We start from the raw sequence: 26,295 nt of genomic DNA on the forward strand, positions 1-26,295 counted from the left end.
ACTCCGTGGTGGTTCCAAAAAGAGGAGCAGCTTCAGTAGTGTGGACTAAACTGTGGCGTCCTGAATGTTTTATGAACAGCCCCAGACTTCTCAGACTCTTTCAGTGACTTACCGCTCAGAGGGAACTCAGCAAAGTCAGCGGCTCCTCTGGCAGCAGCACAGCGCCTCTCCCTCTCCTCTCTCGCCGTGCGCACACAGGAGTCAGTGTTGTCATTTCAGTTTTAGCCATGCTTCTTGCTGTATGACAGTATGACGTCAATATGTCAACAAGCCAAAATATTGTGAGTATCACGATATGAATTTTCATGGGATATTAAAAATTATACTGGTATTATTGAGATGATATGGCACATCTTTAATGTGCAATAGTCATCGTAGCATCGCAGCTGGTCACAGGTTACATAGGTTCCACCCCAGGGGCCCCAGTGCAGCTGCACTGCATGCACTGTCTATATACTAGGGGTGGGACAATACGAGTAACTCACGATTCGATACTGTGACGATAGTTGGCCCTCGATAAAGATAATATCACGATACACGATATCTGTGATATTGGATATATTGCAAGAAATTTCATCAATGATCTATCACAATATATGTGACTGAAAAAGAAAAAAATACCCATAAAAAGGAAAAAGGTCTGTAATTATCCATTTATTCCCTTCTTCTGTTGTTGCATCTAACTGCTCAACTCGTCTTTTTCACCGGCCGCTGCTTACGCCCACTTTACGGTCTTAACCCTCATTTATGGGATTAGCGCCCCCACAAACATGACAGGAGACATTAAGTACTGACGGTGACGATGGGGGAAATCCATTGAGTGTGTGTTGGAATAAAAGATCAATATTTGCCTTCAGTGTATCGATTATTTATTGCGAGAGAGAGCACAACAATATATTGCACCCCTACTATAACGTATGTAGAGGGTAAAGTGAGTTTTTTTATGCGTAATTTTCAGCCTAATATTACATCATATAAGTATTTAACACAATAACCAAGACAGAGTGAGCAAAGTAGAACATCAAAAAAGTGTTTCCGAAATGACATGATGCTCGGTTGGATTGTTATTGGCTGTACATGTTTCTATCAGTCATCAAATTGCTTTGAAGAGCACGGTCTCACTCCGAAGTCGTCGAAATCCGGCACTTACGCAGTGACTTGCGGCATCAGAAACCAACCAAAAAAGCCATCCTTTAACGTTGGCATGATACGCGGCAGATTGCCATTATAGTTTTTTAGTGCCCGGCGGCATCGGAGAAAAGCGACGGGAAAAGGATGAAAGTTAAGGTAGCGAAAGTCCGAGTGGGGCGGAAAGGAGGGGTGGTGGCTGGGTCCAACTACCACTGACTTTCACCCGAGAGAGTGCTGTTCGCATCCTCTAAGATTCTAAAGCCAAACGCTGTTCCTCATTTGCCTAAACCTAACTACGTGTCTTTGTTGTTGACAGAAAAAAACATCAATTGGCGGTGTTGTACCGACGTAGTGCTTTTATTTTGAAAGAAGACAATGCATGTAACAGACAAAACTTGACAGGGTGTCCCAGAACGTCAACAACCAACACACCCAGGGTACCTGTCACATCGTCTGTGGACGTGGAAAATCCATGACCAAATGTCGATATGTGATGAGGTCGGAGTGCGATGTGTTGCTCTGAAAGTGATCCCAACGATATCGTTTGCCACTGTTGTCATCGTCATAGTTGTGGTGTGGACTCGACCATTTGAGTTAGAATGATTTTCAAAACAATAAATTCATAATTTTTACCTCCGCCAAGGAGGTTATGTTTTCGCCGGCGTTGGTCTGTTTGTTTGTTTGTTTGTCTGCAAAATAACTCAAAAAGTTATGAACGGATTTTGATGAAATTTTCAGGAAAGGTGGATAATGGGACAAGGAATAGATGATACAATTTTGGTGGTGATCGGTTGAAGCAAAGTGGATAAAATAATAAATAAAGTCTATTGTTTGACAGCCTCAGCAACAATTAAGATGGTGAAAATAGCGCCATCTGGTGGCCGGAAAGTACGTCTAGTTCTACTTGCTAAATGTTATAATTCTAAAGTTGAAATTAATGTTCTGTGTTGGAAAAAAAGAAAGTGAAAAATACAAATAAACATATTATATTCTGTGTTGGTACAAAATAAAAATGAAATAAATACACCACAGTGTCTCCATGGCGAAGGCATATATAACCTAATAATGATAGTGATGCAAATAACCTAATTGTGATGCAGGCTGCAAAATCTGATGCAGAGGGGGAGGGAATATCACCTACTTGGCGGAGGTCTGCACTCTCTGAGTGCTTTTCTAGTCTTTAGTCTTTAGTTATCGTTCTTGGTGTGGAGGGAGTTAAAAGGTGGCCCGTGTGACGTTTACAGCTCTTTGTTTGTTTGCAAAGTGCTGCAAGGCTGTTGTGAACCTGAAACGCATAATAACTAAAAGGCAAATTTTGTAACTAGAGGGGTAAAAGTGACCTTAATGTCACAAATGAAAATAAAAGTCACAAATTCAGGAAGTTATTTTGAATTGTTCATTCATTAAAACCAATTTATAACCAGCTATATGTTTTCCTTTGAGATGTACATTGTGTAAGTAACGAGCAGGCATGTCACAAAGTTAAGACTCTAATGAGACAAAGAGAATCTTCTCATGAGTTTCTATAGACTGCATTTTAACAGAAATCTGTGTTCTCCTGTCAAATCTCTTTCACAAACCACCTTGTGAACCGCCGCACGCATCGCAGACTTGCAGTAAACAGGCTACATGAGAACAGGGTCCCGTCCAAAAATCACTAATTATCGATCAGGATTTTATTCTGAAATCCCCCCCGGGATCCTCACACAGGTATCTCTGCCTCTGTAGGGCACACAAAGCCTTTCAGGTGACTCCAGTCCCCGAGGGCCCAACAATCAATGAGTGCGCTGCTTGTTTGTGCTGTAATGGCCCATTTAGAATACAACCGTCACAGCTGCCTGGACAAAGCACGCCTTGTTTGTTTGTGCTCGCTTGTTCACTATTCTCTCCTCTTTTTTTACCCCTTCCTCTCTGTGCCAGTTGCCTTGTGTAAAGATTTTTCCCCCCCTCATTCCTCTACCTGTCTGTTGTATGACCGATCGATCTGTTTGTGTCAGCTCCCTTAATGGTCCCATCGTTTGGCAGCTTCGTTAATACGCTGGGCGTAATTGCCATTTTGTGTGGAACAAAAAAAAAGAGGTGGAATTAAAATGAGCTCAGGTCTCCTGAATTGTTTTGATGAGGTGATTGCTGAAAGGGTTTTTATTGTGTGTGTGCGAGTGTGTGCGAGAGTGTGTGTGTGTGGATCAAATCGATTGGTAGCCCTGGGAGCGTTCTCCTACCTGCTCAAGGTGGGGATTAGTGAGAAACTCATCTAATCACTTTAAGCTGTGGAGACTCACTTTGGCTTTTCCATTGTTTTGCTGCCGTTAAATGGACAGAGCGTTCAGCCCGCTGTGGTAGATGCAGTAGCAGACTTTTATGAGGAGAGAGAATGACAATGAGGCGGAGAGCAGTGCACGGGCAAAGACACCCAACTTTGGAGAAAAAGGAAAACTTTGTGCTCTTGATCAGAAAGCACATCTACTAAAGTAAAGCTGCGGATAAATGCCTAGCTCAAGGGCATATTGGAGAAAATCCATGTTTGTCTGGTTTGTTTTGTGTTTGTCTGGTGTGTATTGAGAGCTGTGGACAGTTTCACAATTATTATTTTTTTTTTACCTTAGACAGAAAATGTTTCCTTATGAAAACTCTCGACAGCGAGGTCTTTGGATTATCATTGTTTTTTGAAGGACATGTTGCCGTTGAGTTTTTCAAATTTAATTTTCCAAAGCTTTGAGCAGCACAAACACACTGCTTTCCTTTCAGCTCTATTGTATCAAGGTGGCAGCAGACAACCCCCCAAAACTACTTTATCTGTACTGCATTGACAGACATCACAAGGGCAAGTGTTTGTAGTGTGGATAAAATGATCCTTTGAAGATATTAGCTGTACATTTTTCCATCTTAACTCTCTGTTTTACAATTACATACATTCATGTGGATATGTGGGTATTGTTTGAAGGCAGACTTGAAAAAATGTGAACTTATAACTCCCTCTAACAGCCTTTGTCCCTCTAAAATTGGAAAAAAGTACATTGTTTACCCGAAAAGACTTCTTAGTATATTAGTTTACTCTTGGTATCTGTTAATATCAGCCTTAAAAGTTAACCCAGTGTTAGATTTTTTGCAAGTATTTGGCAGTTGTGGAACTGGTATTTTTGTGATGTTTTTATTTTACTCTCAAATTGGCAAAAGGAGCATGAGCACCCTGATCTTCAAAAGGATCTTTTATGCTCATTTTGTGGTTCATAGATGTATTTTTGGTTTCTGTTTTGTGGCGGTGTACTTGCAGCTGGAAATAAAAATGTCTCCATAAAAGCTTCTAAACCAAAATCTTCACAAATGGACATGTTCCAGCAGGAATAAAATTTGAAATCTGGGAGAAGTTGACAACACTGGGAACAAAGATTACATGTTTCCCTGATGTTAGCATATAGCTTCATGTAGCATCATACTTACAGCTACAGAGGTATTTTCTACCATGAAAAATCATCAATAAAGCCTTTAAACCAAAATCCTCACAACCAGACAAGTTCCAGCAGGAATATAATCCAAAAACAGAGAGAAATTAACAACAGTGGCAACCAAGATTACATGTTTCTCTGATGTTAGCTTGTAGCTACATGTTACCGTGAACTTGCCGCTGATAGATGACTTGGAGGATATTGGCACTGTCTCCTGCGAAAAATCACCAATTAAACCCTCTGAACCAATATCTTTACAACTGGACATGTTCCAGCATGAATGTGATGAGAAATCTGGGGGAAATTAACAACATCAGGAACCAACCATATATGTTTCCCTGATGTTAGCATGTAGCTACATGTAGCTGTTTTTTTGCACCCGGGGATGTGAGTATAATGGCACTTTCTACTGTGTAAAATCACCAATTAAAGCTTCTGAACACAGCTGGACAGGTTCCAGCAGGAATCTGATCTGTAATCTGGGAGAAATAAACAACATCGACAACCAAGATTACATGTTTCCCTGATGTTAGCAAGTAGCTACATGACTGTATTGGATAATAGGGGCACTTTCAACATAAAACCCAAAAGAAAAAAGCTTCTAAACACAACCAGATATGTTCCAGCAGGAATATGATTCTAAATTAGAAAGAAATTAACAACATCAGTAACCAAGATTACACGTTTCACTGATGTTAGCCTGTAGCTACATGTAGCAGTGTACTTGCAGCTGGGAAATGACTGTAACAGATACTTGGGGCACTTTCTGCCATGAAACATCATGAGAAAATCTTCTAACATGACCAGACATATCCCAGCAGGAATATGATCCAAAATCAAGAAGAAACTAACAGCATCTGTAACCAAGAGGTAACCAAGATTACATGTTTCCCTGACATTAGCATGTAGCCACATGTAGCAGTGTGGCCTACCTGTAGCTGGGGAATGGCTGTAACAGAGTATAGAGGCATTTTTAACTGTGACAGCCTTCATAATCGAACATGTTTCAGCAGGAATATGATCCAAAATCAAGGAGAAATTAACAACACCAGCAAGTTTTACTGATGTTAGCATGTAGCTACGTGTAGCATCATACTTGTAGCCGTGGAATGATTACAACAGAGTATAGTGGTACTTTGTAATATGTAAAATCAGTAATAATGCTTCTGAACCAAAATATTCACAACCTTCAGCAACCAAGATTACATTTTCTCTGAAGTTAGCAAGTAGCTACATGTAGCAGTGTGCTTGCAGCTGGGGAATGACTGTGATGGATAATAGGGGCACTTTCTATTATAAAAAAACATAAGAAAAGCTTCTAAACACAACCAGACATATTCCAGCAAGGATATGATCCAAAATCAAGAAGAAACTAACAGCATCTGTAACCAAGAGGTAACCAAGATTACATGTTTCCCTGACATTAGCATGTAGCCACATGTAGCAGTGTGGCCTACCTGTAGCTGGGGAATGACTGTAACAGAGTATAGAGGCATTTTTTACTGTGACAGCCTTCATAATTTAACATGTTTCAGCAGGAATATGATCCAAAATCAAGGAGAAATTAACAACACCAGCAAGTTTTACTGATGTTAGCATGTAGCTACGTGTAGCATCATACTTGTAGCCGTGGAATGATTACAACAGAGTATAGTGGTACTTTGTAATATGTAAAATCAGTAATAATGCTTCTGAACCAAAATATTCACAACCTTCAGCAACCAAGATTACATGTTTCTCTGATGTTAGTATGTAGCTACATGTATCAGTGTGCTTGGAGCGGGCTAATGACTATCACAGAGTATAGTGGCACTTTCTTCTGTGAAAAATCACTAATTAAAGCTTCTGTTCCCAATCTTACATGTTTCAGCAGGAACATTTTCTGAAATCGGGGAGAAATTAAAAACATTGGCAACAAAGATTACACATTTCCGTGATGTTCGCATTTAGCTACATGTAGCAGTTTACGTAATGTTAAGACTTGCAGTAAAGTGCTGGGAGCAGATGACCAACCCTGTCTTTGCTCACAGGGATGACTTTACATACCTTTACCTCATTATTTGAAACTTTGTTCATGTTTAAAATGAACATCCAACATTGTAAAATTATATATGACAGGAAATAAGGAAAAGCATAATAGGTCCACTTTCAAGCGGCACTTCAGCAATTTAGTAGCCTCTTGCACGTCCATGAAGGTGGTGAACTTACAAGAGATGAACTGAAGAATCACCACAGCCACTGGATACACTTCACTCTTCCTCTATCCTTGTTTAACCTTCTTATGCCTTCCTGAGCATCGCTTTAGGTCAGTCTCATCCAACTCTAGGTCAAATGCTCCATCCATTTATCTTTTGTGAGTATCAGCCTGTTACCTTGAGGTGTTTTATTGTAACACCTTTTATATTTATGGTCATAGTGATTGATTATTCATTTTTCTTATCTTTGGATTGGAATAACTAATTTATACTTGGTTGAAGCTGTGAAGCGGAGATTTATTCAGAGGTGTTGGTGACTGGCATTCACAGTTCCAGTTGCACTTTCAGACATATTTGACCCTGTAAAATTCACTGTATAGGATTCTTTTTGAACAGTGCATGAACTGCTCAAAGCACTTTGTTCTCTCAGTCATAAATGCAATTGAGAATGACACGCTGTTATGTCACCTGGATTCTGAAAGACATATGGCGCCTCTTCAACATGTGCTAATTACCTGCCTTTGATATTTAAATGTAAGCTTTATTTTCATCAAAAATGTTTATGTAATAATATAAACCACTTTATATTTAACTCCCCTACCATTATGTACATTATGCAAAATCATGCAAGAGGATCGTAATGCCCATTCATCATTCATGAAGAATTAGATTTCCTCACATGTTGTGTGTAGAGTGGCCGAGCATAAATGGCTTGAAAGGCAAAATGGATAAAGGGCACCAGTGAGGGTAAACTTTTAAACTTAGCATTAAATGCTGACTGTAATTGAGAATTATACAAAGAACGTCAAGCGACTGCACACCACAATTGGATTTACAAATTTGTCATTTTACATTTTATAAAACATACATTTTCATGAGTGGGGACTGATACAGGGTCCTCGGGTGAACGGGGGACCATAAAGCCGACTGTAAAGAGCAGTGTTCTTAACTCCAGACCATGAAGGTTATGTTGGATATGCTTTTTTTTAATGCAAAAGTTTTGGGAAATACACTTAATCGCTTTCTTGCCCAGAGTTACATGAGAAGAATGATGCCACTCTCATGTCTGTGAGTTAGATATGAAAAGCTACAGCCAGGAGGAAGTTAGCTTAGCTTAGCATGAAGACTGGAAACAGGGGGAAACTGCCCCTGTCTAAAGTTAGCAAAATCCATCTACCAAAACCTTCAGAGCTTGTTAATTAACACATTATTTTACTTGTCAGACTCGTACTCGTCGTCCTCCGCTTATCCGGGTCCAGATCACGGGGGCAGCAGTCTCAGCAAAGAAGCCCAGACAGTCATCTCCCCAGCCACTTCCAAGGGAACCCCGAGGCGTTCCCAGGCCAGCCGGGCGATGGAATCCCTCCAGCGTGTCCTGGGGCGGCCCCGAGGTCTCCTCCCGGTTGGACATGCCCAAAACACCTCCAAAGGGAGGCGTCCGGGAGGCATCCTTACCAGATGCCCGAATCACCTCAACTGGCTTCTCTCGATGTGGAGGAGCAGCGGCTCTACTCCGAGTCCCTCCCGGATGTCCGAGCTCCTCACCCTATCTCTAAGGCTGAGCCCGGCCACCCTGCGGAGGAAACTCATTTCGGCCGCTTGTACTCGCGATCTCATTCTTTCAGTCACTACCCAGAGCTCATGACCATAGGTGAGGGTTTGAACGTAGATCGACCGGTAAATCGAGAGCTTCACTTTCTGGCTAAGCTCCCTTTTCACCACAACGGACCGGTTAAGTGCCTGCATCACTGCTGACGCCGCCCCAATTCGCCTGTCAATCTCCTGCTCCATCCTACCCTCACTCGTGAACAAGATCCCGAGATACTTAAACTCCTCCACCTGAGGCAGGACCTCCCCCCCCGACCTGGAGTGGACACATTATTTTACTTTTGTTTAATCTGTGGTGTATGAAACTAAAGTTTTGGTTTTACGGGGGAGTTGTGTGCTAGAGTTTTTGTTGGCTGCCTGGCAACCTCACGGCGGCAAGAAGTCTTGGGAAGTCACAGCACCTGGCCAAGAGAGGGTAGATAACCAGGCTAGCTGTTTCCCTTTGTTTCTTATTTTTATGCTAAGCCAATAATCTATTGGCTTTTCTGGACAGACGAATAGCATCGCTCTTCTCATCTAACTCTTAGCAAGAAAGTGAACTGTGGCTTGTGTCACACTGGTGGCACAGAAGCTCCCTCTAGTGGTAGGCGGAGGAATCTACAAGAATGCTGTTTGTAGCCTTTCCCATTACCTTTTTTTGTGCAGTGGGTAAGGGGCTATAGTGGTGGCACTTAATAGGTGGTACGCGGTTTAAAAAGTTTAAGAACCAGGGAGTTGTTGCATAAAACACCTTAAGTTTTCTCCTTAAGTTTGAGGCTTACTTACACAGTTGTACAGAAAGCCTCAAAAGGTTTCCTCAGTTAAAGAAAAACGTCAACCTATTTACTGTGTTGAAACAGATTTTACAGCAGTAAAAGTTTCCATGGCGACAGTTTGTTTGCTTGGACTAACGCTTGTGACGCGTGTTATCGTCTCACAAAGTTGGCTTTTTGTAAGATAGTGAAAAAAATGGCACAAGAAAAGAAGTCAAGAAAACCATATTGGTCAGAGGAGGAGAAGATTATAGAATTAGAGGAATACAAACATAGAAAGCACAAACTAAAAGTAAATTTGACCCCCAAAATACCAGAAAACTGAAAACAATTGTAGGAAGAAATTGCAATGAAAATTAATTTAGTCAAATCTATAGTGTAAAATCAAAAGCGTATCCATCTCCTGGGTTCTCTTGGTCGCAGAACACCATCACCATAAACTCAGTCGTGTTACAGTTCAGACAGAGTCGGAGGTACCTTAAGTTTTTTTTGTTTTTTTTTTCCTTGCTTTGGTTGCTCAGGTCCTTACTGCAATGGTATGGAGTACATTTTTAGGAAACCTTAAGGAGAACACTTATGCCTGGTACACACTACATGATTATAGCCCAAAGCAGCGTTGTACAGTGTCGGCTCGGATCGTAAATGACATTATGTGTGTAATATGTGATAATCCACCGTTTCATCACCTGTAGTGTGTCATAGTAGACGTCAACCAACCTCACGATGTCCTGACAGAAAGTCTAGCATGTTTGATTTTCTTTTTGTCCTCCACGAGTGCCCCCGTCACAGCCGTCACTTTGACCAATAGAAACACAAATCCATCTGCTGCCGTAGACAACTGTACGACAACAACACCCCAGGGTTTTGGATATTTCCTCTAGGGACGTTACTACACAGACTAACTCAACACTTCCTGTATCTGTTTCAAACTAAAAGCCCCTTATAACTTCGGTTGAGAGAATCCCTTCATTGTCTTTAAAGGCTTTTATTGTGAAACATTTGCAGGAACTTGTTGCGGAGGATTCAGTGACTTGCATAGTTTGCATGCGATGCTTCAAATGTAGCTCCTGCCATCTGGTGGCGCTTTAGTGGTCTCACACAGGCCGTGTTTTTTGCTCCCTCGAATATGTTGTTTTCAGTGTAGATGCAACCACTTAGCAACCACTAGTCTCTATATACAGACTCTACATTCAGTGAATGTAGAGTCTGTAGGCAAACCCCGGAGATCTTGCCTCCGGAAGAAGAGCGGAAGAGCCCTGGTTTCCAGTTGTAGGGTGTTTGTAGTTCGCGTGATATTGACCAATCACGTTTGAGCCGGCTGCAGTTGTTGCTAGGTTAAATGGTCCGTGCGGTGAGCTAACAAGGCGGAACATAATTGGCGTCACAGCAAACTCTGAATCCATCGCAATGGTTCAGCATATTTACTTATATATAAACGGAAGTCGGAAACGGAAATTCGCCGCCTCCGCCCAAATCAAACCAGAATGCCAAAAAATCGGGGGTCTGCCCCCAGAGGCTGTATCGCCGTCTGCCGGAAGTCAGACGCCGAATACAACCGATGGGTTCCGAGAATGAGCAACCATAGACGCAATCTATTACCGCGCCTTTGAAAGCTGGCACAAAACAGGCCCAAAAATAGCGCCAAGTGTCTGACCTCGCATTTCCAGGCGGTTAAAGATGCGGCATGTGTCTAGGGCCTTACATTACTATAATAACATTTCAGCTGGCGCGTGAACAGCCACAGTGACTGAAATAATAGTAATAATAGTAAAAGTAGGACAAGAACAATCAGATGACATCATGCAGGTTGTGAAAGACAACTGGGGATGACTGGTGTGTACCATCGTGGAGTCTGTCATGTCACCTAATCTGACATAGTGACTGTCAGAACAGACAAAAATTTTCATGTAGTGTGAACCTGTAGCCTGGTTCCAGACCATAGACCCCGCCCACTCAACTGAGTAGGCTTGCATTACTGGTCTGGCATACTTCAATGAATTTGCGATTTATCTCGTCCAAACAATGGACGGACCAATGAACGCCGGGGGTCTAGCGATTAGCCAGTCAGCGCCACGCTGATGTCAAGCTGTACGCCGGTGGGTAACTGGTGAGGATAGCAACAATGGCGACCGCTACAGATCCTACAGACCACATTAACGATGTTGTAGAGGTATTTCGCCACTACTCGCGTTAATGGAGGACCAAATTAAGGAAGCTGCTAAACTGGATTTAACGGCGATGCAGCTGGGCGTGCACGACGACGGAGACATTTTAAACGGGCAATGCTCGCTTGTTTTCGGCACCCCCGAGGCAGGGATACTAATGACGTCAGATTCTGGGTGAGTCGTTGATCTCTACTGATTGGTTAGGGAAAAATCAAATTCCCTCCCCCTTGTAAATCACCTTCAATGGAGGCCATGTCAGACTGAAGGTTCTGGGAGCTTCAGTCTGACACTCAGGCTAGTGAACCTGGCATTTGTGCAGCCAGTTTTATCATGAGAAAACCTTAACTAGGACTAGGAGTTTGGGACTTGTTCTGGACCTGCTGTGTATTTGTCATATCCTCGGAGCACGCTGCTCGCTGCACTCTTAGCTTACTTTGAGCTCTGATGACGTTCCAGATAATTACACAGGAGCAGCGTGGAGCAACATGAGCACTCTGTGACTGTAGTTTGTGACGGGGAGGAGATGATGGACGGCTGACGCCTGTGGCTGTGATGCTGATTGACACATTTCAACAATTTGTGAGACCGCTTGTAATTTCAGTGCAAAGCTGTGCTTGCAAACAGCTTAGTTATGACTGAGTTTACAGTCACAGCAAAGGCAGCAGTTTGATTATTATTGTAAAACAGTCATTTTAAAATCACTCCACCTCTGAAATGAGCTTTTAGTTTATATTCACCTCATATAACCAACTGTTGTGGTTAAAGCTGTGGTTGATTTTGCGGCCTCACCTGAGACCAGCCTTCACTTCATATTGGAAACTGTGCGGCTTGGGAACCTGCACACACTCTGGCACTGCCTCCTGCCTCCCTCTGCTCCTCTGTGGTTTTGGAGGCCGTGTTGCAGTTCAGCAGACGATGTGAGCAGTCATCTCTTTAGACGGGCCCTGGGCAGAGACCGGTGGGCACAGAGCAGCTGAACCCAATCAACCTATCGATCTCTGCTGGGTTACTTGGGCGAGGCGGGCCCGGTGCACATCCTCTGCTCCGGGCAAAAGCTTCCCCTCCCCATCGTCTCCTTTTCTCTCCCCCTCCACCGCCCTCACCCTCTGTCTTACTTTACACCAGTCGCCAGGTTGCCATGGAGACCAGCGGTCCCATTTCTCGGTTCTAAGTGCTTCTTTCAGTCAAGCTAAGACTCTGTGTCTCTCTCTTTCCCCTCAGTTTTATATCTGCGTCGATCTCGCTGTCTGTCTTCTCCTCTTATCGCCGCTCTCGCTTAAGCTCACACATGCGCACAGATCGCTTGTTACATACACTTATACACTCATCTAATTTGGAGTTACTCAGTACATTCAGCAACTTCTCCAAAATACACACGCCATCCTCTCCATCACTAAAAGCTGTCTGTCCCCGTGACGTGTCTTTATAAGTGCTTGTTAGACAGTTAATGGACATATCCAGTCGTTACTGTGTGTGTGTGTGTGTGTGTGTGTGTGTGTGTGGATGGATTTAGAGACAGGTGACTGAGTGTTCTGAAAGAATCCCAATTTGGGAGTCGTGACAGTGCAGGCATTACTGGTTTGACCTTTCTCAGTTTAATTACTAGATGGGATGTAGCCAATTCAACTTAACTTAAAGCTGCTCTTGTAAAAAACACACTATGGACAGAAGTATGTGGACGCCAGACTGCCAGTGATCTGCTTCCATTCAGCCACGTGAGCATTAGTGAGGTCAGGCGCTGGTGTTGTGCAGGAAGGCCCCGACCCGCAGTCAGCATTCAGAATCTGAATCAGAATCAGAATCAGAGATATTGTGATTGGTTTTGTCACTCCAGTGTAAAGAACAGAGAACTATAAGAAGTAAGAATAAGTGTATGAAATAAAAATATGTAAATTTAAAGTAATAAAAAAAAGAAAAATAATAAAAAAAAGAAATAAAAAATTGAAATAAAATAAGTTAAAAAAATAAAAAAATAAAATAAAAATTAATAAATAAAATAAAATGAAATAAAATATGAAATAAGACAAAATAAATTTAATAAATAAAATAAAATAGATATTGAAATGAAATTGTACATTAAAATAAAGATAGTGTAAATTTAAGAATAAAGAATAATAAGAAGTAAGAATAAGAGTATGAAATAGAAGTACGTAAATTTAAAGGAAAATAAAATAAAAATAAATAATGAAAATAAAAAATAAATAAAATTTAATTTAAAAAAAAGAAATTGAAATGAAATTGCATATTAAAATAGAAATAGTGTAAATTTAAGAATCGAGAATTATAAGAAGTAAAAAAAAGCATGAAATAGAAGTCTGTAAATTTAAGGCAATTAACGAAAATAAATAAATAAAATAAAATAGAAATGGAAATGTACATTAAAATAAAAATGAAAAATAGAATGTGCATTATGCTATGGTGTTTAACACTAGTACTTCAGAAATAGAAATATTAAAAATAAAATATATATCTTCACTGTGCTGAGGCTTTAAGTGTGAAATTTAACTACAAAATATACATCAATAGAATAAAACAAGAATAGAACAAAAGTAACATAAGAAATATGTACAGTTATGTGCATGATTAAGTCGTATACTGAAGAATATTGCACAGTTGAATAATTGTACCTAGTGAATATTTATGCATTATACATTCAGAAGGCGAATTAAGTCCAGATGCCAGTCTACTCCCTCAGAGCTGCTGACACTCTGAGGGAGTTGTACAGGTTGATGGCTACAGGCAGGAATGACTTCCTGTGGCGCTCTGGGGTGCGTCTTCGGGGAATTAACAAGTCCAAAGAAAGTGAAGTTGGTAAAAATAGGAAATTGGAAACATGCACGGTCGGCACATGTGCACTCAAACTGCTCCGGTTCATCCCAAAGGTGTTAGAAGAGGTAAAGGTTGTAGGGGTGGGAATCATATCATGAAGTGGGAGGGGAAAAAAATATGGCATAATATCGTAACATTTTGCCCATCAGTATTGTATCAATGCATGGATGTCAAGGCTAACTTTACCTTATTTTAAAGGTATTGTTGTGAACAACAATTGACTTGTTGTTCACAAATACTTCCGGGTAGAAAACCAGCAGAGTTTAGCTATATGTACAGTACAGGCCAAAAGTTTGGACACACCTTCTCATTCAATGCGTTTTCTTTATTTTCATGACTATTTACATTGTAGATTCTCACTGAAGGCATCAAAACTATGAATGAACACATGTGGAGTTATGTACTTAACAAAAAAAGGTGAAATAACTGAAAACATGTTTTATATTCTAGTTTCTTCAAAATAGCCACCCTTTGCTCTGATTACTGCTTTGCACACTCTTGGCATTCTCTCCATGAGCTTCAAGAGGTAGTCACCTGAAATGGTTTTCCAACAGTCTTGAAGGAGTTCCCAGAGGTGTTTAGCACTTGTTGGCCCCTTTGCCTTCACTCTGCGGTCCAGCTCACCCCAAACCATCTCGATTGGGTTCAGGTCCGGTGACTGTGGAGGCCAGGTCATCTGCCGCAGCACTCCATCACTCTCCTTCTTGGTCAAATAGCCCTTACACAGCCTGGAGGTGTGTTTGGGGTCATTGTCCTGTTGAAAAATAAATGATCGTCCAACTAAACGCAAACCGGATGGGATGGCATGTCGCTGCAGGATGCTGTGGTAGCCATGCTGGTTCAGTGTGCCTTCAATTTTGAATAAATCCCCAACAGTGTCACCAGCAAAACACCCCCACACCATCACACCTCCTCCTCCATGCTTCACAGTGGGAACCAGGCATGTGGAATCCATCCGTTCACCTTTTCTGCGTCTCACAAAGACACGGCGGTTGGAACCAAAGATCTCAAATTTGGACTCATCAGACCAAAGCACAGATTTCCACTGGTCTAATGTCCATTCCTTGTGTTTCTTGGCCCAAACAAATCTCTTCTGCTTGTTGCCTCTCCTTAGCAGTGGTTTCCTAGCAGCTATTTGACCATGAAGGCCTGATTGGCGCAGTCTCCTCTTAACAGTTGTTCTAGAGATGGGTCTGCTGCTAGAACTCTGTGTGGCATTCATCTGGTCTCTGATCTGAGCTGCTGTTAACTTGCCATTTCTGAGGCTGGTGACTCGGATGAACTTATCCTCAGAAGCAGAGGTGACTCTTGGTCTTCCTTTCCTGGGTCGGTCCTCATGTGTGCCAGTTTCGTTGTAGCGCTTGATGGTTTTTGCGACTCCACTTGGGGACACATTTAAAGTTTTTGCAATTTTCCGGACTGACTGACCTTCATTTCTTAAAGTAATGATGGCCACTCGTTTTTCTTTAGTTAGCTGATTGGTTCTTGCCATAATATGAATTTTAACAGTTGTCCAATAGGGCTGTCGGCTGTGTATTAACCTGACTTCTGCACAACACAACTGATGGTCCCAACCCCATTGATAAAGCAAGAAATTCCACTAATTAACCCTGATAAGGCACACCTGTGAAGTGGAAACCATTTCAGGTGACTACCTCTTGAAGCTCATGGAGAGAATGCCAAGAGTGTGCAAAGCAGTAATCAGAGCAAAGGGTGGCTATTTTGAAGAAACTAGAATATAAAACATGTTTTCAGTTATTTCACCTTTTTTTGTTAAGTACATAACTCCACATGTGTTCATTCATAGTTTTGATGCCTTCAGTGAGAATCTACAATGTAAATAGTCATGAAAATAAAGAAAACGCATTGAATGAGAAGATGTGTCCAAACTTTTGGCCTGTACTGTACATATATACATACATATATATATATCCATAGATATATATATATATATATATATATATATCACATTTTTCACGTCACTATATCACCGTTTAGACTAATCTGATGTTTGTAAAGTCTATAAACACAATGATTGAACAAACGTTACTATTTCTGTGTGCACATTTTGTAATTAATAACATGGTTATCGTAGATTAGCTGGGCTAACCGTTAGCTGTTAGCTGTTAGCCATTAGCGGTGTCTGTAATAACTCAGTAACTCAATAAACGGTCTGTGAAAGAAATATTTTTCCAGCGGATATTTTAGTTACAACATGATTGAGCTAGCAAAGCAGTTTTGTGTTGCTATGTGTGGTATTTATTCAGTTTTGGGAAATCACAATGTCTAGAAAGCAGCAGTGGCTGCAGCTGACAGGGACAGCTAACAGCAGCAGCAAAGCTAACATCAGGACGTCATCTGTTAAAAGCCTCCCGTTGTCAGATACGACATGAAACTACTCCAGTTAGCTCAATCATGTTGTAACTAAGACATCCGCTGGAAAAAATATTTTTTTCACGGACTGTTTATTGAGTTACTGAGTTACTACAGACACCGCTAACGGCTGACAGCTAACGGTTAGCCCAGCTAATCTACGATAACCATGTTATTAATTACAAAACGTGCACACAGAAATAGTAACGTTTGTTCAATCATTGTGTTTATAGACTTTACAAACAGATTAGTCTAAATGGTGATATAGTGATGTGAAAAATGTGAGATATATATATATATATATATATATATATATAGATATATAGATATATGTGTGTGTGTGTGTGTGTGTGTGTGTATATACATATATAGCTAAAAAGCCGACCCCAAATTTATTCTTGTTTGGCGTTTTGCCTCACATTTTTTGGTGCTGTATGTCTTGGATGCCTGCTCCTTATGATCTGACACCTGGTTGGTGCCTTTTTATTAAGCCCTGACCTCACCTGAGTGCTGTGGGGGCCTTTGAGGACATCATTTGCAGTTCAAAAAAAAAAAAGAAATTTATGTACAGCATATCACAAAACGTTAAAAGTTGCAATAAAGTTGTAATAAAAATATTGACACTAGGCGTCACGCAAAATATCCTGATATATGCTCTATGTAATTGTTCCCCCTTGGCTACAGGGTTGATTTCATCCGGTGTGTTTACATGTGTTTCGAGTTACAGTCGTCTTCTTGCAAAATCTTTGTTCTTGGGTGGAGGATTTGAGGGTGATTTAGGGTTTCCACAGCTCGATTTGTCCTGGAGAAAGTCGATGACTGACTTAAGTATAGTAAACGCATCACTAGGTTCCTCATTGGCTTCTACATGGACACGTGCATAACAAAGACTGAAGACAGGGAAAATATTGCTGTGACAGCAGAGCAGCTAGAAGAAAGAAAAAATCGTTAAATGTAAGGATGCACCCTCGTGCAGAGAATTGAGAGAGACACCACCCTCTCATTGAACTGTCCATCCTCCAGCTCACTCAAGACACAGTGCATTGTGTCATGACTACAGTTAAAGGAAGTTTAATTTCATTCATTCAGTCAGTCATTTGGGCAAAAATCCCATAATACACTCAGAGCATACTGTTATTTAAGTGGACTGAGAGAATACAAGACTTCTGTTTTTAAGCTTTAAAAATTTAGGCCGTGACGGTAGACTCTGGTCAATCACAGGTCACTTCAGAGAGAGGGCGTTCCTTTAGGCTGTTCTGAAAATGGAGATGCATGTTCAAGTACCTTCGGTGAATGCCTGATTCAATGGCGAAGAATCCTGCAGAGAAAGTTGCTATTCCAGCTTTGGCAACAACTGCCTACACTGCTAAGCAACCCAGAAAAGGAAGATGGACTCAAAAAGAGTGTCCAAAAGAGGGTCTGACAAAAGCAAAATAAAATGTGTGTCAGTATTGGTGAGGCATTTCAGACGTGGAGGGAAAATGTTTCTCATACTTAATAATACTGTAATACTAATCTTTATGTATAAAGCCCTTTTCAAAACAGAGTTACAAAGTGCTTCACGTGTCAATAATTAAAACAGACAAGACATGAAAACAACTTTTAAAAAAACTGATAAAAATACTTTTGTGTATAAAAACTGACGAAATATAAGACGAGTAAAATCAGGAAAGACTCTCCGATAAAAGTATGTTTTAAGAAGGCACTGAAACAGGTCTCTGTCTCAGCCAACTTGATTTCCTTGGACAGACTGTTCCAGAGCCTCGGGGCCCTGACAGCAATACTAAGTATTGGACTCTGTTAAGCCTTGCTTGCTCTCTCTTTTTCGCAGTTTAACTGGTTGTGTCCCTGATTATTTTAAAACTGCATGTGTGAACCCTCTGCTAAAAAACCTGGTCTGGATCCCTCTCTCCCTCAAAATTTTAGACCTATATCCAAGTTACCTTTTATATCCAAAATCTCTGGCTTCCGTAAGTATCGCAGCGACGACCTTTCAGTGGCTGCTGATGAGGGCATGTGTTCAGTCCTTGTACTCCTGGACCTCAGTGCAGCTTTTGACACCGTCGATTATAATGCTTTAGCATTCTGCTCAATGGTGCTAAAGGCTCACAGCTAACGTTAGCTAGAGCCTAGAATCACAGTGTCCTCCACCTCACTCCCCGCCGCTACAGACCACCTCGCCAGGAGGAGAGTGGGCAGCAGCTCTGGAGACAGCCCCCAGTCAGCAACCACAGCCACCTGAATCCAACCAGCGCAAGTCCTAGCTCCAGGGGACTAGACAGCCTTGACTCCCTGGCCAGATTAGCAAACTTTCTGTTGCTGCTGTTACACAGATTAGAAATGGTACTGCTGTGACATCTGGCGCTTGAATGAATTGAAGCTGCTGTAGCCACCGACCAAAGGTTTCGTCTCCTCCTGCTGCCCACTCTCTTCCTGGCAAAGCAGTCCTCAGTGGCGGGGAGCGAGGTGGAGGGACTGTGAGGTGGTTAGCTTGCTAATTCTTCTCTCATTTTTGGTCTGATAAAGAGAGACGGCGGGCTAAAGAGAGACTGAGTGAATGAGCTGTGTGCAACTGTACAATGAAATAAGATTAGATAAGTCAGTGTATGGGAAACACTAGGTTACTATATGAAAGTATGCATATGCCTGTGGTCATCTGGAGGGAGGGGCTTAGGACAGAGAGGGGAGAGGCACAGTTTTCTTCTTACCCCAGCTTTAAGTCTGTAGCTGCACCCCTGCCATCAGCATTTTCTCAACTTTCAGACTGACAGAGCTCTTGATTCAATTCCTGATCGAACAAGACTGTTAAACATGACTTTTTTTAAATGTATATTGAAGCTGTAAATGTGTTTGGTTTATAGTCGTCTCCCATCACCATTTCTCAACTTTTCCTGAGTCTAATATAGAAATAATATCCTGAAAAACTGTCCTGCATTAGCACTTCATAGATTTTAGTGGTGCAAGGTGAGACAGATTGATTTACCTGCCCCGTCGCCCCCTCGTCCCACTCCCCCTATCAATTTCACCAAATCTATTGCAATCACACATAGACATACACACTCAGCAGCCCCCCCAAAACTACTCCAAATACCGCACACCCCCGTAACCCTGCCAAGCGATACTATGCTGTTTAATTGCTCTCTCAAATCAAATCAATAACAGTGAGGCATGTGTTGGGGTGGGGGGCCAAAAAATCAATTGTTGCAGCTTCACGGCCGAGTCAGAACGGGAGAAGGAGGAGTGGATTGAAGCGGTCCAGGAATCGATCGCTGAGACACTCTCCGACTATGAAGTGGCAGAGAAGATCTGGTTCAACGAGGCCAACAGGAGCTGCGCCGACTGTCGCGCCCCGCAGCCGGAATGGGCGTCTGTCAATCTGGGTGTGGTCATCTGTAAGAAGTGTGCAGGTAAGGGGCACACGTACACCACCTCACTCTCTCATCCTGACACACACATGCTGGTTGCAAGTAAACAACATGTTTTCTTTGCTGTTCACTGATAAACATCCCCCCACGTATTTAAACACCTGCCGACAGGCAGCATTGTGTGAAGTGGAAGAAACACCTTTATACTATATAAAGACCTCTGAGTTGTGTGAGGGGTTGTACCATGACAAACACTTTATTTAATTGTTTCCTAATTATCTAATAGTTGTACAGGGAGTTTGCAGGAGGAAAAAGCTGTGATTTAATACCAATTAAAGAAAAAATAGGAACAAAGTTCTCCTACTTTGGTTAGGATTTAGTTAACTGTGTCAGGTTTACATATATATTTTCCAACAGGGAATTTTCAGTGAATATTAATTCATTATTTGCTCTTTTAAACACACCCTTTGGCATCTGTATGTGACGCACAGCTGGGTGAAGCTCATTTTAACACAAGGTTAAAGTTATCAAATGTAGCGGCTAGTTAGTTTAGGCAACAAAACTACTTTAAGTTTAGACAATACAAGTTGGGGTTCAGCAAAGTACGTAATGTTTCATGCAAGTGTGTCGTTAAAACAGCACTGACTTTTGATTTCACCTGGGATACAAACAGCGGTCTCCTGGGTGAAAGTCTCTGTATGATTGACCCATCCGCCACCCCTCTCTCTTACTCTACACAGACTGTCACTCTCTTTAAGTCAGTCGTTCCAAACTGGTCCAGCCTCAGGGTCCAGATTTCTCCTTAGTCATTAGTTCAAGGTCCACACAGTTTAATACATTCAGTGCCATACTTTTGGACATGTCATCGAGCTAGGTTGGTGTCTCTGACAAGTAACTGTTAGTCACTTACTCTACAGCAGGAAACAGCACTTCAAAATAAAAGCTTTGTGCTGGAATTGAAAACTCACTTGCGGTCCATTCAGAATGGGCCCACGACCCACACCAGTTGGGAACCACTGCTTTAAATTACATCAGTTACTGTGAGTGCCAACTGTTGTTGCAGATGGGACCCCTAGAACCCAGTGTGGGTCATAGTGATGCCAAATGGTGCCTTATGCCGGAATTCCATTGGATGTGTGTCCGTTGCGGAACAGCTGCGCTGGTTATCCGCTGCGTGCTCCGCCGTCCGTCAACACCCACCGGCTGCGTTTGCTGTGCGGAGCAGTGCAGCTCACGAGGACCCACGAGATGTCCTGAATTCACGCCTAATCACGCGATATAACAACATGTAGTTTCTATAAACAGAACCACAAAACCAGAGGAAGACATCTCGGTGCACCTCCATGATTAATATCTCCTCGTCCATGGTGTTCACGGGGTGAAATGATGTCTGAAAACCTCTGACCTGTTGACTTCAGGCCTGCCTCCGCCCATTATAACGTTTTCAAGGTGTAGTGCAGGGAAATATGATCCACCGTGAACACTGTGTATTTTATTTTGAAAATTAACCAGATGTTTTATTTTGTTTCTGTGCACGACTTCCTGCCCCACACGATCTACTCTGTGCTGAATTGCTGCGTTGTGCTCAGGCGTCCGGCAAAAATAGAAGTCCTGCGTATCTGTTGCGGAGGGCTCCGGAGCGCCGCAGCTGTGACGGAGCCGGAATGCAGCACAGCCGCAGCCGGTGGAAACACACACATTGACTAGAATTGAAACGTATCGGCTCCGCTGCCGTGCCGGAGCACAGACGCAACACACACGCATCTGGTGGAATTTGGGGGTTAGGCCCTGATCACACAGGACGTGTTTTCGTCTGCTGTGCCTTTTTATTGTTGCCAGGCAACCATCCCATCACTTCCTAATATTCCCATACAATCAATACAATGTTCTGTCGGGTGCAAGGAAACAGAGATCTGTGTGGGTACATGAGACCCTAAAAAAGAGGGTGGGTAATGGGGAGTACATCCAGTTGGTCCAGGAGCTTCTCCTCCATGATGGATGTTTCCAGGCGTATTTTAGGTCGACTAAGGGACAGTTTGACAACCTGCTGTCTATCATCAGGCCGTATCCACCTTATTTTCAAACACGGAAGTAAATAGTGATCAACTTCCGTGTTTTTGTGCGTGACTTCCGGTCAGCTGCTTTCCCTTACTGGAGCTAACGGTGCAAGCTAATTTTTTTTTCAATTTTCAATTGTTTATGTTAGTCAATCAGTTAGTTAGTTAGTTTGTCTGTGTATTTTATATAGATAACTGTCCCCACGTTTCCGTTATCCGGTAATTGCCGGTAACAATAATTCCCTCTAAACGCGAGTAAATCGCATGTCAATCAAAAACTATGAACCAAAAAAGCACAATCTGTCCCGAGTGAGACAAACTGCTTGATCCCCGTCTCCAGTGTACCAGCAGAGAACCTGCAGAACTGAATCAGCGAAAAAACACACCGGGCTACACAGCCTCTCTACCTGAGCAGCTGAAGCTGCGGCTCGTACCCTCGACACACAGACGGTGCTTCTGCATACCAGCCAAACGTGTGCTCAACTGTGAGAAATAAATACGTGAGGTGTACGCTGCTTTTCTATCTTTTTTTTCCTTTTCTTTCTTTCTGTCAGCGACATACACTCCTAACACAGGACGGGTTGTTTTAGTTGACTGAGTTGATCATTAAGCCATAGTGATGCGCGGATCGGCTCTGATAGCACCTGAATCAGCATGTACGCATCAACCATCCAGCCGTTACAACATGATTGAGCTAGCAAAGCAGTTTTGTGTTGCTATGTGTGGTATTTATTCAGTTTTGGGAAATCACGATGTCTAGAAAGCATCAGTGGCTGCAGCTGACAGGGACAGCTAACGTTAACACTAGCAGCAAAGCTAACATCAGGACGTCATCTGTTAAAAGCCTCCCGTTGTCGGATACGACATGAAACTACTCCAGTTAGCTCAATCATGTTGTAACTAAGACATCTGCTGGAAAAAATATTTTTTCACGGACCGTTTATTGAGTTATTGAGTTATTACAGACACCGCTAACGGCTAACGGTTAGCCCAGCTAATCTACGATAAGCATGTTATTAATTACACACAGAGAAAATACTAATGTTTGTTCAGTCATTGTGTTTATAGACTTTACAAACATCAGATTAGTCTAAACGATGATATAGTGACGTGAAAAATGTGATATATATCTAGCTAAACTCAACAAGGTAAACAACAAGGCGATTCCCATTTACACAGTGGTAAGAGTGCTGGACTGGAAGTGTTGCAGAAAAAAACGGAAGCTGGCTGTGTTCTGTTTTGCCTCCGTGTTTCCGTGAAAAATAAGGTGAGTAGCTCTGGGTATCCAGCAACCACTACCACCAGTTTTCCTCCATTGTTTACCAACTGTGAACTTGTTGTGACCACCACAGAAGGCCCGCCTCTCAAATCATCAGATTGGACAATGGGGAAAAGACATAATGTGGGGCACATTTTTGCTCTGAGTTGAACACCAGCTGCTTAGAGCACAGAAACATGAGGCACATTGCAACGCAAAAATACCAACTCGTGACTTCTGTGTACAGCTACACCCCTAGAATTATTGTACTGTCGATTTACCATTTGAATAATGTGTCTGTTCTGTTTCACCCTCAACTAATCACGTCATTTTTACAGGTAAGTTGCTCGGGTATAATTAAGAATAATAAAGAGACCATGCTGATCATAAAAAGTTATGAACAAGTCTCCAAAGCATGCTTAAGTATGTTAATACTCAGTTCTTAATTTGTACATGTGGTCTGCAGTGTGTTTGTGCCTGTGCGAGTGTGTGTGTGTGTGTGCTCAGGCCCAAAGGCTCTTCTGGAATAAGTTCTCAGGTGATAAGCCACTTATGGGAGTTGGCGTCTGGCCTCTGGACTCTCTAATCTATTTGGCAATGCTGGATGGCTCAGATGAAATGACAACAAAGATTAAGCCACGGGCGAGAACTTGAGGGATCCCAAACTGCCTCTTGACCCGCTAAACATGATTAGAGCGAAGCAGCAGCCATGGCTGATGTAGAGGGATATCTGGCCGGTGTGCAGTTTCTCCACGCTCCTACACTCTTCCGTCTTCCCCCTCCAGATCTTCTCCAGGCCTGAGATTTCTCCCAGAGTCATAAGTTTTAATGCGATTCTTTACCTCACCTCTGCAAAGCCCGTGTAATTGGTACGCATCAGATATCCAACATCCCTTTTCAAACAGCCCTAAATGATTTCATTTGCAGGGGTGTTTAATATTACATTTTGTCGACACGCCGGGCGAGAGAGGATGAATATCTGCGACGAGGAAGCTGTCCTCACACTGTGCTCGCCTTAAATTAGGCGGTGGTCCATTTGGAATACCAATGACTGCTCATGCTTTTAATTAGCGCTCCCATGTCATGGACAATAAAGAGAAATGCTGAACAAGAGAAAGAGGAAAGAAGTAATGAGAAGGCTAATGGTAAAAATGATCCCAGATTGGCTTTCCTCTTTTTTATGGCAAGACAGAATGAATTTTAATAGTCTGCAGTTTTACTCTCTGATACAGAGCCGCTTCAGACACTGTGATATTTTGTCTTTGTTTGCCTTGACTTGACTTTATTTTCTGTTTTATGAACAGAGAAAATCAGGGTTTATTGTGGATATTAAGAGACAGATGATCAGAAACACAATCACACAAAACGCTGGGTGAAATTGTTGTTTAAAAAACAATTTGTAGCGTCTGCAGTTTAACCATGTGTGTGTTTTTAAATTACTTAAGAGACACACATTCCTCAGTTCCAGTTTTCTCTTTCCTTTCTTTATGAAACCGAGAGAGCAAATAGAAAGATTTCATGCTGGAAGCTGCCACAAGGGGACAGAAGCGTAATGCATTCACTTAAGAAAAAAAAAATCAAGCTGGTTTTTCTTCAGTAACGAGATTATTATCAGCATTATGGGAAGTTTTAATGGGCAAAAAATTCAGCTTGTTTTTGTGAAAAGATAATAACTTTGGTCTTTCAGCAAAAGAAAAAATATCTTCTTTGAACACTTTTCTCATGATTTTGAGATAATAATCTCTTTGTTTTTTTTTTTTAGGAAACTTTTGTTAAAAACTAAAATTTAAGGGATAATTATTTGGTTAATTCAGATAAATAAGAGCAGAATTTTTTTTTTTAATCGTGATTTTGTAGATGATGATCTCTTTCGTCCAAAAAAACAAGAAACATTTAGTTATTCAAGAAACTTCTGATAATTTGTATTTTTAAAAAAAATACAAGCAGAAATTTTTAATTAAAACTTTTCCCCATAATTTCAAGATACTAATCACATTCATAAAAAAAACTAAAATTTACCAGATAAGTATCTAGCGTAATTATTTTACTTGTAATTTTGAGATAATAATCTCTTTAGTCCCGAAAAACAAGGAACTTTTTTTTTTTTCATGAAAACTTTTCATATAATTCCAAGAATATAATCTTTATTTTCCCTGCAAGTCAAGCAGTTTTTTTTTCAGCAAAACTTCCCCTAATTTTGAGATATAATCTCATTCATTCAAAAAAACTAAATTTTATGGGATAATTTTCTGGTTAATTCAGAAAAACGAGCAGAATTTTTTTCTCGTAATTTTGAGAATAATAATCTCTAGTCCCAAAAACAAGGAACACTTTTTTCATTAAAACTTTCTTAAAATTCCAAGTATTTAATCATTTTTTCACCCGAATGCAAAGCAAATTCTCTTTTTTAAGAGTTTTTCCTTAATTTTGAGAAAATAATCTAATTTATTCAGAAAATTTAAATTTGCAGGATAATTAACAGGTTAGTTCAAATTAAGAAGTAGATTTTTTTTTCTCATAATTTTAAGAAAATAATTTCTTCATGCCTGTAAAACAAGGAACTTTTTTTTTCATGAAAACTTTTCTGCTAAATCCAAGAACATAATCTTTTTTCCCCGAATGTCAAGCAGATTTTTTTTTCAAGAATTTTCCCTTAATTTTGAGAAAATAATCTCATTTATTCAGAAAAACTAAAATTTACAGGATAATTATTGAATTTCAGTTTCGATTCAGTTTTATTTACACATACACACATAGTCATTTGATCCATTGTTATTGTAGAAATATTGAGTGGTGCAGTTTTAATCATTGTCTCATTGCCCCCCCGTTTGTGTTGGTATCTCTCTTCAGTGGTTAGTCCTTTTCCCAACCCATAAACTGGTCAAACCCACCTTCCTCAGTAACTTTACCTCCACAATAACTGGAGCTATTGGCGCAGCTCTTTCTGCTCAGTCTCTTTGCCCTTTCTCCCAATAACCAGACCAACCAGAGGAGATGACAACACTCCAAAGACTGGGAGGCCCCTCTCCACACATGTAATTGCAACAAACTCCTCCAAACTAGGATGCAACTTGTCGTCTCGTCTGCTGGCAACAGTTGCCATGGCAATGCACAAA

The 26,295-nt window shown here is 41.3% G+C and overlaps 1 protein-coding gene across 5 annotated transcripts in view; it reads left to right on the forward strand.

Annotated features, from left to right (window-relative positions):
* Positions 1 to 26,295, forward strand: part of arap2 (ArfGAP with RhoGAP domain, ankyrin repeat and PH domain 2) — a 259,679-nt gene that overhangs the window by 92,957 nt on the left and 140,427 nt on the right. For all 5 annotated transcript variants that reach the window (XM_033609726.2, XM_033609727.2, XM_033609724.2 and 2 more), the window contains exon 11: positions 19,707 to 19,906. In XM_033609726.2, the coding sequence (XP_033465617.2) occupies positions 19,707 to 19,906 (200 nt within the window). The remainder of the gene's footprint in view (positions 1 to 19,706; positions 19,907 to 26,295) is intronic.

This window comes from Epinephelus lanceolatus, chromosome 22 (genome assembly GCF_041903045.1).
Source record: "Epinephelus lanceolatus isolate andai-2023 chromosome 22, ASM4190304v1, whole genome shotgun sequence".
In the NCBI taxonomy this organism is placed as follows: Eukaryota; Metazoa; Chordata; class Actinopteri; order Perciformes; family Serranidae; genus Epinephelus; species Epinephelus lanceolatus.